The sequence below is a fragment of the Castanea sativa genome, chromosome 4 (genome assembly GCF_040712315.1).
Source record: "Castanea sativa cultivar Marrone di Chiusa Pesio chromosome 4, ASM4071231v1".
NCBI lineage: Eukaryota > Viridiplantae > Streptophyta > Magnoliopsida > Fagales > Fagaceae > Castanea > Castanea sativa.
Window position 1 is genome coordinate 15,626,400 of NC_134016.1, and position 13,952 is coordinate 15,640,351.

Consider the following 13,952-nt stretch of genomic DNA (forward strand, 5'->3'; position numbering starts at 1 on the left):
CCCAAAAAATAAATTGAAAAAATAAATCAAAGTAAAACTGTTAAGCATATAGTAGCTAGTATACATAGAAAATTGTGTGCTATTTTAAAAACTATATAAATTTCAACTTTCTTTATATAGTAAAGGGACGGAGGTAATATAGATTTTTTGCTCTGTGTGTGTTTTTAATAGTTATTTTAATTTTAAAATATAAGTAAGCTGCTCTGAGTTACAGTACAATGAAAAAAATGATTTGATTTGAATTTAAAAAAAAAATGTCATGATATCCTATCAAAAAAAATCATGATATAAAAAAATTGAATGTCCACTTTTAGTGGGAGCTCTTTCTCATCAGACTATGACACCAACTGATTTTGGTGTAGGTGAGGATCAAAACTCAAATCTCTTAATCGCTCTAATATAGACTTTATCAGTTGAGTTAACTGGAACACACAAATTTTAATTATTATTAAAGACTAAAAATGGTATGAGTCCATTAATTTATTATCCAAAAAAAATGTCTTGAGTTCCTCATTTATTTATCTATTTGTTTGATTGATTTTTTAAAATATTACTATTATACTCATCTCTCTCTCTTTTTTTGTTGAATATATATCATGTGTACCTTTTCTTTTTCTTTTTTTTAAATTCCAAAACAAATGTCATGAGTCCCTCAATTATGATTTTTTAACAATATCATACTTATCCTTTTTCTTGCTAAATATACAGCTTAAAGATCTTTTCATTTTTTGAAATCAATATATCATTTGTATCCAACCATCTATTTGGGAGGGAGGACAAACTAATTGTTCAAAGGGCAAACTTAATGCCTACAGTTTAAGCAGTTTTTTTTTTTTTTTTTGGGAGGTTGGAACAGCTTAGCATGGGCAGCTAGGAGCCTAGGAACATTGGGCTTCAAGATGTGATTATGGAAAGTGGTTTGACCATGAATAAACGCTCATTTTTCCTTGTTAATAATTTAATAAGTGAAAGATGAGAATTTAAATCCTAGATGTCTCATTTGAAAATTTTAAGAGATACTGATCAATTAAACTACAAAACTCTTGCCAACAAGCGCTCATTTCAAAAGAACAAAATATGTTGGTGGGGAAACATTATCCATGAAGTGAGGGATAGGATGAGAGCATTTAGAAAATACGAGGCATAGGGAGGATAGGAAATTTTGCAGCAAATAAATTAGCAAGACACGTTCAATATGTAGATAGTTTGGAGGTGTGGCTTACTTAGGTTCAATGCATCAATGCGCTGGACGTGTCCATATCATATCAGGTCACCAAAGTTCCTGGGAAGATGAGAGTAGAGAGAAAATTGAACCAGAATAGACTTTGTGAGTAATAAGTAGAATAGGACTGGTAATATGGTTCGTTTTATTTTGGTTTTCGGCTCTTCTTTTTTGCTAATTGGAATTCTTTACTAGGGCTAGTAAGTCGTCTTTCCTTTATGTATTTATGACAAACGAATCAATTGGTTTTAAGATATGAACTTAGGAACATTGATAAAGGTCAAAAGAAAAACAATCAAAATTTGATTCTGTTGAGCATAAGTATACGCCATATGCTACTTTTGGGAAGAACAAAGCAGTCCGGGATTTACTCTAGCATTGCTAGTTTTATGAAGTACTAACGGGCATTTTAATCTTTTTTAGCACAGTATCTGTTTTAGGGCAAGGATTTGCTGCATACATAATATCTATTAGTATAATTTTGATTGAACAATACCGGATAATCACAATTTATAAGATGCATAAATTACTACCCATGAACAAAAAAACTATGGGTACCAAATCCGATTCTTTATCTACAATAGACCATCCATGTGGTTTCTTGGTCATGACCGGCTAAAGCTTAAAGTTCCATTAAAGAGCATTTACACGGGGTAGAATCTCCTTAGGGAATATAAGGTTTTCATGAGGCTGATCTTGAGCCGCCATCTCTCCAAAAAAATCCCAATTGTTTCGAACTTTCTCTTTTTGGAATGGAATATTTATGGAATCCCCATGAATAGGATCAAAATATTGATATTTGAAAATGTTCTTCATATAAACAGCATCAAGAACCACGATTTGGGCACACATTTGCAAAATGTGATGGATCACCGCAAACAAAACATCTTCTGCCAGTTACAGGATCACCAGTGGCTGATACAAAAGTTGCAGTTGCAGTAGCAGCACGTGATCCACCTCGACCACCTCTACCGCGGCCACCACTCCTGCTGGTATTAGATGCTGAGACACTCGTTCTTCCACGTTGAACATTCCCTCCAGTGACATTGTTGAGGTTATCCTCCCATCTGCATCACAGGCAACCAGATGTGTAAGTACGAACCAGTTCTTAAATTAAGGTTCCAACAAAAGCAGAATTGTTTTTGCCACAAATATGTAATAGCTTTATTAGGAAATGCTTCACTTGAAGTCACTTGCTGACGAACACTGAAGATTCAGTTCACTGTCACTTTAGAATAAGCTTATAGTTCAGCAAATTGTAGCCAAAACTAAATTTGTAAAAAATATTATCAAATTAAGTAGCAATCTCTTTTGAATGTAGATAAACCATTCATTTAAGGGGAAAGGAAGTTGAAAATTGTTTATTTTTCCATCATCTATATTTATCCAATGTGATTAGATGTATTATCATCTTACTCTCCAAGGCAGATTTTTTATACAACTTGATTGAAAATTGGGGAAAAAATAATAAAAGAAAAGAAAAGGATACAAGTATATATCCAGATTAATAAATGAAAATCTTTTTTTACTTCTAGCCTCAAGGAACTGAAACTGAACTAAATCAGTAAAGTATTCAACAATCCAATTTTCCTAACTACTTAATTGTTAAAATCATGTCAACTCCCACCAAAAGCATAAACTAAATGGAAGCAGACTTTCCTCCCTTTTTTTTTCTCTTTTTTTTTTGGGGGGGGGGGGGGGGGGGCGGCGGGAATTTGAAGAATCAAGCAAATTGCTGAATTAATATGAACCACTGAAAAACAGCTGAGGAAATGAAAGAGTTCAAATAAGGTCCATGTCTAGACATGCTAATACTGAGAAAGATGACCAGATTCATTGAGAATAGGGTTACATACACAAAAAAGTTGCACTCTTGTGACTGACATGAGTAGAACTTTCTTCCCCTGTTATTTGCTGTATTAGCAGTTCGCAGAATGCACGGTGTTCCACATGTGCTACATGGAACTGACGGTTCTCCTGCATTATTTAAAATATCATTAGCCATTATTCAGTACTCCAGTTGTTCTGGTGAAAGGGTAGAGAGAGTGAAGCTTTTAATGATTTTCACCAGTTATTATCAACTTCATCAAAATCTTCTATTGAAACTTTATGTAAACTGACTTCCTAAAAGCTACACAGTATAAAGTAAAATTCCAACCTGCATGGAAAATTTCTCACCAATTTCTAGTATAAAGTAAATAAAAATTAAATCTAAAAAGTAAAAATGTTGTATTTAAACTAGAAATACTTCCTAATTCTTGTGTCTTCAGATCTTCAACCATAATCCTAGACACTAATACTTACAACTCAAATACATTTAATAACGGTCATGGAAACAGGGTTGCCAACACAAGATAACAATTACTCTAACATACAAGATAATCATTTTGATTAAATTAAAGATACTGTGCTTACAACAATATTTCAATGTCTGCTCGCATCTACCTGCAAGCATAACTGTGACTACTAATTTCAACAAGCAGTAATACAATTTGCTTTAGAGTATATAGACTCATTAGAAATAAAAAGAAAAAGAAAAAGGAAGCTCAGCAGGCATACCACTTTGAGGGTTCATTCCACGATGTCGAGCACTTCGAGAACCTGAAACTTGTGATGGGCAATCACTTGAAGAATGCCCCATTTGGTGGCAGTATATGCAAGCACTGTGCCTAGCCTCACCATGCCTAGAGTAACTTTGTTGGACATTGCTGGCAGGTGCAGAGGATCCTCGTCCTCTTGCTGGAGAACATATTAAATATGTAAGTCAGTTTTGTGATTGGCATGGGGGACAACAGAAGAATAAATTCCTTCTTTCTTTCTTTATTTTTTATTTTTTAATGATGAATAAGAATAAGTTCCTTCAAATCAAGCTCTTCTCTCTAAAATTTACCTCTACTTTTTCTTTTTTCCCTTTTTTATGCTATGTAATTTGGTTAATTAAATTCATGTAACAAACTGAAAAATATGGTAGGACACAGACTAGATATACAGTCTAAAATTTGACACTCGTACCAAATTAATCCTTTTGGCATCGCAATTTATAAAAAAAATAATGGACCAGAAGTTCAAGCAAGAAGAGAAGGGGGAAGGGCAACATCCATAACAAATAAAGGGATTACTGCATAAGAAATACGTGTGCTTACATATCAAGCATTGTAAAAATGTATGAAATATCTTTGCACATCAAAAGATCATGCATGAACCATCTTCTAATGTCTATGCATTAGTGATTTACATTTAACACAGCCTAATCACAGGCAAAAATCTCATAAACCTATCCCAACCTACCATACCGTAATGATCAACACTCAATTACGTTGCTTATTAGCCTCTTCTAAATTTGGTCAGCGATCCTCAAGCTTTATACTTATTTTTGAACTAGTTGTTTGAGTTCAATGCTTAATTTGAGATACTTGGTTTGTAAAAGATTATATTTGGGGATTAGATTTGTATAACTTGTTATTGGATACAGATCTGTTATTTGTTGCTATTAGAGGCTCGGCTTTTGGAGTTCATAATTCCAAATGTGAGACCCAAATTTGCTAATGGGGTTGAATACCTAAAGAGGAATTTATGATATTTTATGGTTGCTTGGATCTCATTGGAGATATTATCAATGTTACTTGTATATCTATACGGAAATGTATGATTTTGTTACATGTAATAATTGTAAACGTTTATAGAGCTGTAATTTAAGTTTTAGGTGATTTTAGCAGGTGAAAATATTTTTATTTTTTTTTTCACTAAAAATATATATATATTTTTAATCTTATGGAAAGATTATTTACCTTGATTTTTTTTTTTTTTTTAAAAGGGGGGTGTTTTCTCATGCATAAACTCTAGATAGTTTTTATGAAAAACAACTCTAGATAGTTAGGAACATGATATTGATGATTCTTTAAATGCTAAATTTATTTGAACTTAGATTGAAATCATTTGTATGCAAATAGAACCCTTAGTAAACTATCCACTGATGAATCTAAAAGACATATATTAATATCCTAAAAATATAAAACTATATATATATTTTTAATTTTTTTATAATTCTGTAATTGGGGGAGGGAGGATATGAACCCTAGATGTCTCATTTGGAAACACTAAGAGGTGTCAATCAGTTGAGCTACAAGGCTTTTGGATAATACAGTAAAATTACAAATAACAGGAAACTGCATATAAATCAGTAATATTTGATGAACTGTACATGACGTTGTCAAGTAATTACTCAGGACAAGCACCCACACCTGGTATGCGAGAACCAGTTCCACAGATTTCAATCAGCTGTCTAAGAATCTCGTCACAGCCACCAATGCAACCTGGTCATACATAAATGCATAGAACTTCAGTGTTGACTCAACTGCAAATTTCACAAGGCAACTAAAATTATTTGGAAATAATGCCTGAGAACCAACAACTTATCCTGCAAGTGCGAGAATTATACAAGTACATTTGGGACTAGTGTACATATCTGTGCATGCACACAAAACTAGTGCAGTTAAAATGAAAATATTGAAAAGGTCGAATGGCAATAAAAGGATATAAATGCAAACGGAAAACTAGGATTGGCATCAATTAAGGACAAAATGAGGTGAAGCACCAAGAGACTATTTGGTCCAGTCATGCAGATAGATATGTCAATATAGAGGGAGTGATTAGATTCAAACAAGAATCTGCTACAATGACAATTGGAAGGCTGGAACAAACAGAAAAACATGATATACAGTCCAGAAATTATTAAATTAGTAATTTTAACCCTCATGAGGGTATATTTGTAATTCATATTATTTGAGTATAATAAAACTGGTGTTAGGGATCAAATTAACCTAACACAAGATTTTCTCCAAAAATCAACATGGTATTAGACCATACCTCTGCTGGGAGTGTAAAACTTACCAATAAAAAAAAAAGTAACATGGGACGGAGGTAATATCATACAAAATGATAATTAAATTTTAAAGGAAGTGAAACATATTCTGTAAAGACAGTTAACATAGTTCTTTGGAGTTGTAACATACCCAAATGGTTGGCATTGTAGTTTGGTGGTATTTCCAGCGGGCGGAACTTAAATTGAATCATGTATACAGGACCTACAAGATTTTTATGCAATCATCTTTAAAAAAGGAAAAAAAAAAAGAAGAGAGAGATTGCAAAAAGAAGTTAGAAAACACCATTATAGTTTACATGCAACCTACATTACATGAATGCTTTAGACCAGGTGAAGAACCCAAGTCAGTACCGGACAGAAAATGGCTGGAACCACCCAACAGAGGGTTTCTTATATCTAAAGACGATTATATTGGAAGAAGTATTCTAATAGATATGCCAATATGATAGATTGTACAGGTAATTATCACCTAACCTAAGAGAATAAAGGGAAAAATAGCTACGAGATTGTTACAATTTACCTGCATCCAATCAGACACCCCTTCTGGTTCCATATTCTTTATAGTTAATAGGAAATTAATTCAAAGATAAGAGAATTAATATGAGAGATAATCACAAGAGATCCTCTCAAATATGACAATTGGAAATTCAAGAGCACTAAAATCCGAAAAAGATTCAGTGTACACTCAAAGCACAAAATCTGTCAATTAATGAGTAAGAAATTATTTTAAGCTACTTCACATTCATCTCTCTATCATTTGAAGCACAATGATAACTCTTTTAACAAATTGTCCACGTATTATAAAGAGGGACAACACCCCAAATCACCTTTCTCTTGACAACTAAACCTCTCTTTCCAACTTGCAAACATGTCCAGCACAGTCCAAGGCATCACCCAATGCACAACAAATGAAGATAAAGCTCACAACCACAATTCTCGTGCCACAACAAAATGTAAAAGGAGATGGTGTATCATCTCACAACAATTTTTAAACATCCAACATCTACCCACAATGACACCCCCCCCCTTCTTTTTTTTCTTCTTAAATTATCAATCATCAATAACCCAAAGCAATTTCCATCCAAAGAATGCTACTTTTTTGGTATCTTCCTTATCCAGTACAATCGAGAATAGGTCCAAAAAAACCTATCCTTCAGTTCAATATCATCATACCCACTAACATACCAGAGTCATACCTTATTGTCATCTTTTATCTTAAAACAAAAAAACTGTGAAAAACATTCCCACAAACCCCTGATGCTCTTCCACAAACTCACACCAATAAAAACCTAAAAAATACAGACACAAACACAACATGATATGGGACAACAATTTTTTTCCTTCCCAACATATTGAGGACATGTATGCAGGAGTGTCCATAGAGTGTCTAATAGACATGCTGGGAATTTTGGAGTGTATATGCTTCTTAGATAGGAACCTCGTACCGGTTTTGAGCTCCAATCACCCAACCTCCCCTTATTTAACTAAAAATACCTTGCTTCCATAAATTATCACATTTTATCCCAACCCATCATAACTATTTACCTCGAAATGCTTCCAAAAACCTATCCTTCACTCCAACATCATCAAACCAACTAGCACACCAAAGTCACACCTTATTGTCATCCTTTATCTTAAAACAAACAAATTGTGAAAACAATTCCCACAAACCCCGATGCTCTTCTACAAACTCACCAATAACAACCTCGTATTGCTATTGAGGTTCAATCACCCTAAACCTCCCAATATTTCACTAAAAATACCTTGCCTCATATCACTGTTACTTTTTATTCTGGTCATGGAGATTGAGCAGGATGTTGAAGAAAACAGAGGGAGGTTTTATCCAAGGTTTTCATGTGGGGCCTAATGCGACTCAAGGTTGAGTATCTTGCATCTCCTTTTTGCTGTGGATACCATACTTTTTGTGATGCCTCTAGGGAGCATCTTCTATACATCCTCTCTTTTATTAGGTGGAGGAATTAGTTTGGGAAGCATTCTTCAGATGTTTGGAATTTGGTGCCTTCATCTCTGATGTGGTTAGTGTGGAAGGAACACAAATCACGCACTTTCAAGGACACCGAAAAATCCTAGGATCATTGAAATCATTAATGCATCACACCTTGCTTGAGTGGTCTTGAGTTTGGGGTTTAATCATTGTACTTCTATCTTTGAGTTTCATTCTTCTCCTAGATTCGATCCTTGATTTTTTGCAACTGTTTTGAGATTTTTTGTGTTCATCATCGTGATTGTGAAGTAATTCTCCATATTAATAAAACTTCATTACTTATTAAAAAAAGAAAAACTTTTTCCAGCTTGCTAGTTGTTTCTCCACATTTCAGTAATAGCATTTCCACACCCCTTTTAAAGCAAACGTACCTTATAACCCAACACTTCTGCCAAATCTAAAAACAACCAACTTTTACCAAACTCCCCCTCAAACTAAAAATGGCTTTGAAGTAGCTTGTAACTGCTCCATCTTCACCTCCACTAAATAAAATAGTGTCATCAACAAATAACATATAAGAAACCTCCAATGTGTGCTTATTATCCTACCAATAACACAACTTAATAACCTTCCTCAACTGGACTTCATCCCTTTTATATTACTACTTATCTGCCAAGCTTAAACTAACAGGAATGTGGAAACCTTAATCATTAACATTATATTCTGACACTCCCTCAATGAGACAAGGTTCAAACGCAAGATCTCTTGCTTCAATACCATGTTGAATTATCACTTGTGTTAGAGTTTAAGCTGATAGGAAGTATGAAACTTAATTATTTATATTATATTCTAACAATCCCTTAATCTACAATTTGGAAGTCAGATCACTTTGCCACAGGGAATGCATCAGCCCTCCGTGTTAAAATCAGTAACAGAAAATATAGAGCAATAGGAAATTGTGAAAAAACCTGGAGTGCAAGTGTTGCAAATATGAGTGGTTACCACTGCTTCTGATAGAGATCCGGGGAGCCAAACAGCATTCCTGCACTGAAAAGGAGTAGCAAATAGGTGTTATAATTATTAAGACCAAGGTCACCTAATGACAAAAAGAATCCAAATGGACTCACTAATCTCCAATATTCCAGTTCCACCAGAAAATATAAAAAGTAAAAAAGTGCTAATTATTGCACACCAGTGTGTATGGAGTGTGTGTGTGTGTGTCAGTTGAAATCGTCTCTTCAAAACACAATTTCAGTTAAATGGTAAAATTGTGTTTACGATTTCAAAATTAAAGCTGAAAATCATGTTTTCAATAAACAATTTCCAAGACTCTGTGTATGGATGTGTGCAACTAGTTGTGTGCAACAAACATTAACGAAAAGTAAATATGTTGATATGAGAATTTTGCAGGTTAAAGTTTGCATAAACTCAAGTAACCCACCAGCTGATCCTAGTCAACAATGAAGCTTCAGAGGAAAGGGCTAAAAAGATTTGCTAAATACATTTTTGATAAATTAAAAAAAAAAAAAAAAGGATTATAAAAATTGTAACAGGGAAGGAGCTTGCAGCATTAGTGCACCCTGAATAGACAAAAAGAAAAAGTTTAATGGCTTGTAAGAAGGATAATACATACTGCAAGCATCTTCAAATGGCAAGACACTCAACCAATTAGTAATTCGGGGACAAGACAGGAATAATTCCCTGATATTAAAAGTTCAACTTAATATCCATGGAAGGAAGGTTTTCTAAACTGTTATGTGGCTCTCAAATACCTAGCAAATTACAAGGAAATACTTTATAAGATGCCTATAAGGTTAAGCAATCATTATTGGGAAAATGTTGCGGAATTATAATTTTTATTTTATTTTTTTATAAGTAATGAAAATTTTATTCAAAATCATGAAAAGGAGTCACCCAAGTATACAGGAAGGACTTCCTATGATAGACATCCAATCCAACAGTTTTTTAAAGAAGAAAAGTTTTTAAGTCTGCTACTATTCTTTCAAATTTTTCAAAACATCGGTTATTTCTCTCTCACTAAATACACCACATCAAACAATGAGGGATAGTCATCCAGATAACACATTTTGATGGCGGCAAAATTTTCCTTGCCTACATGCTAGGAGCTCAACTGCAATCTAGCATTGTCCAGTATATACCAAACAAAGTGAACACCATAGACAACATCTCAAAAACAAGAGGGCAACGTAATGAAAGATGATCTACCGATTCTCCATTACTTTTGCCATATAACACCAATCCAAAATCCATACTTTCCTCTTATGTAAATTATAAATAGTCAAAATATTTCCCAAAACTGCAGTCCAAACAAAGAACACAACTCTGGAAGGAACCTTCCGCTTCCAAATGCTTCTCCAAGGGAAAGATTGATTACATACAACCAACAAGGCCTGATAATAACTGCAAACCTCAAAGCCCCTACTCTTTGTAGGCATCCAGCATATCTATTCCTCACCAATACCCCTCGACGAAACTCCATATATAACATTCAAAAAATCAGACAAAGATTCCAATTCTGAATAGAACACAAGAACTCCAAGTCTCAATAAAGAACCCCATTAGGGAACTGCATGATATCAGCTGCACAAGCCTTCTTAAAACTACTAATTCTCAATAATTTAGGAAAACACACACTCAGAGGGTTATTCCCACACCAGACATCATGCCAAAATTTCACTCTAGTCCCATCTCCAATCTCATACTGAATATAGCAACAAAAAGTAGATCAACCATTACTAATAATCTTCGATAAACTCACCCCATAGGAACCTAGAATAGAATTAGAGCACCAACCTTCTTCCTCACTTCCATATTTAACCCTTATTACCCTTCTCCATAACGCTTCTCTCTCAGACCCAAATATCCACAACCATTTTTCCAACAATGCTTCATTAAAGCATCTCAGATTTCTAATTGCCACACTCCCAGATTGAATAGGCAAGCATACCTTAGACCAATTCACCAAGTGAAGTTTTGAATATAAATATCATGCTTTCACATGTCAATAAGTTGAGCATATCTGAAATTTCAATATTGATATACACAGGTGACAGTAAAGAAAAGGGTATATCCAAGAAGTTAACATGATGTTGAGACTAGTTGGAGGTTAATTTGGAAGAAGCAGGAAACCAATCTGTGGCTGTATGGCCATGCAATTGTGAGATGGCAAGGAATCATTTAAGTAAATGAAACTACAACCTACAAAATCATGAAGACCAAAATGAACAAAACTCCATGCATTGAGAGACAATGGACACATGACAAACCAACCCTATTAAAAAAGAACATCAACAAATAAGAGATATAAAGGGGATCCTATTAAAAAACACAGTAATATATTCAGTTTGAAAAAATTCATTATAATTTATAACTAGTAGATCCTGTCAATCTAAAGTGGATAAACAGAACCAACCATCTCACAGTCTTTATTGTTGAAAAATTATCATACAAACCCAACCTTTGCAAACTCTTAGCATCAAGGTATTCATCCAAGCATGATTAGCAATACATCGAATGTAACAAGGAAAGTATCCCAACCTGTGGATAACCCATGCATCCAACCATGAAATTTCCATCCTGTTGAGAGTGACAATAACAATTTTATGAGGAAAAAGAAATAACTATACTTATTACAGAGTATCTATAACATAAAGCCATAAAACAAGCACTAAAATTATCATGTACAATGTGACTTACTAGAAAGCATAAAACATGTAAGGAATTACATCTATAGAATACACTCCATTTATATGGCTTAAAATTAAAAATAATTTTTTATAGGTAATAAAAACTTCATTAAGCTAAAAAGGAAACTTACAAGTGATACCCTTGCAGTATGGAGGGTGTATACCCAAAGGATCATTATCAGCAATTTACAAATACAATTAATCAATGAAATCATTAATGAATGAAGGTTTCCTCACATCAAACAACATCCATTATAATAATGAACCCACCAACCTGAGTTTGGAAACTCTATATAGTTACTGTTCTTCAGATGTCCTCCTACCTCTCCCTTCATACAGGCCACATTTAACACAAAGAGGCAACATTCCAAACTCCATAGTACAATAAGAGGTAATCTGAATCCATGTTATAATAAGAAAATGTTGGGAAAAATTATCTCAATTTTGCTGTTTTTGGTCATTTTTTTCCTATTTTTTCACCGAATTTCTTGCTTAATGCAAATTAGGGTTTTAAGATGTTTTCCTAGCTGCATTAGGAATGCTTTTAAGGTTTTCTAAGCATCTCCTAGCAGCCCTAAGATTGCTTTCTATTTAAACGCACTGTAATCTCCAAGGCAATTCATTATTCAGTTTAATAAATTTCAAACTTTTGTCTCCTATTCTTTGGTGGATTCCAACAACTCTCCTTGTGGATTTAAGGTTAATTTGATTGAAGCAAATGTGTTTTGCTTCTTGTGCATCAAAAGACCATTAGCTTGAAAGTGCACCAAAGGATCGAATTATCTTATTGATTGAAGAAAATTAAAAACTTCCAATGCTTCTTTATATAGTGAATTTGATGTTATAAATCATTACCCGGCTTCGCCGAAGCACCATATCTGATTCCTGGCAAAGTCCACATGGCCTGACAACTTCTCCGGCTGCATGCTGCTCATCCCCACCAGATCGGTTGGACCTACATTAATGGTAAAACATGCATTATGATAGTAAAAACATAATAATCTACGAAGACAGAGGAAAGTAAGAAATCACCTCTCAAAGAAAACTGCCATGGCTTCAAAAAGTTTTACTTTATTTAACCTGGCCTGCACGTATTTCCAAATGGGAAGTAATATTTGATATTGACAAAATACACAACACAACAATAAAAACAACAACCAAACCTTAGTCCCAAATTATACAACACAAGCAGATATTTAAAGAAGTATTTCAAAGTAACCTATAATGCACAAGTGGCTAAAAAATTTGTCAGAAATTGACTAATAGGATGTGTCTGGATGACTTATGTTCATTAATTTATTTGGTTTTAAAAAAAACCTATGTGCAATTGACTTCTTAAATCAAATAAAATGGTCTTTGAGCTTCCACATCACCCACTTTGCCTTATTGAAATATTTCACATGAAAGAAATAATTGGGCCTTCTTTCACACATATGTCCGCATACATGAGAACTTGTACTACTTTTGCATCTAGTTATTAGCATGTCATTTTCCCACAATGATAATTTGTAATATCTACAAATTAACAGAAATTTTTAAAAAATCAATAGGGTTTCCTAACCTACATGTGGTTTAATCTCATGGAATGACATCTGAATATGTTTAATCTCATGGAAACAACTCTATATAGGAAATCAAAGTTATACCGTAACCTCAAAGGAACAAATTACTAATATTTCATAATCACAGTAATGGCGAACTGCCTACTTACATCTACAAAGCAAGCTTTCATCTGCTGCAAACTAGTTGTCAAAACTTCAGCTTTGCTCTTAGTGCCTTCACTAACTGCTTTCATGTCACGCTCCATAACTGCTCTAAGATATGGTTTCCAAAGCTTATACCTATAGAAATATAAGCCAAAGCATAATAACAATCACATATCTAAATACACATATAATTCCTCGCTGCAACATAGGTTTTAAACATTGAACTATGATTCAAATACATACATCAACTAAATAAATACTATTTTCCTACCATTTCTATGCCAATACTTTGTAAATCACACAAAGTTAACCACATCAGGTCATCCATTGCTTTTCAATACACCTATGAAACTATCAATGGATATTGATTTTGTTGAGTTTGGGACATTTCTACCCATTTGACAATTATAAATTGACAATTTGCAAATAATTTTTTTTCTTATACGTAATAAAATAATATAAATCATAAAAAAGAGTCACCCAAGTATAC

General features: G+C 33.7%; 1 protein-coding gene across 1 annotated transcript in view; it reads right to left on the minus strand.

Moving 5' to 3' along the window:
• Window positions 1-1,715: 1,715 nt before the first annotated feature.
• Window positions 1,716-13,952, minus strand: part of LOC142630361 (DNA topoisomerase 3-alpha) — a 34,237-nt gene continuing 22,000 nt past the window's right edge. The window contains exons 15-24 of the mRNA XM_075804350.1: window positions 13,468-13,597; window positions 12,789-12,841; window positions 12,612-12,711; window positions 11,608-11,646; window positions 9,018-9,096; window positions 6,235-6,306; window positions 5,464-5,535; window positions 3,782-3,961; window positions 3,079-3,199; window positions 1,716-2,289 (exon numbers count right to left, since the gene is read on the minus strand). Coding sequence (XP_075660465.1) covers window positions 2,049-2,289; window positions 3,079-3,199; window positions 3,782-3,961; window positions 5,464-5,535; window positions 6,235-6,306; window positions 9,018-9,096; window positions 11,608-11,646; window positions 12,612-12,711; window positions 12,789-12,841; window positions 13,468-13,597 — 1,087 coding nt within the window. The 3' untranslated portion in view covers window positions 1,716-2,048. The remainder of the gene's footprint in view (window positions 2,290-3,078; window positions 3,200-3,781; window positions 3,962-5,463; window positions 5,536-6,234; window positions 6,307-9,017; window positions 9,097-11,607; window positions 11,647-12,611; window positions 12,712-12,788; window positions 12,842-13,467; window positions 13,598-13,952) is intronic.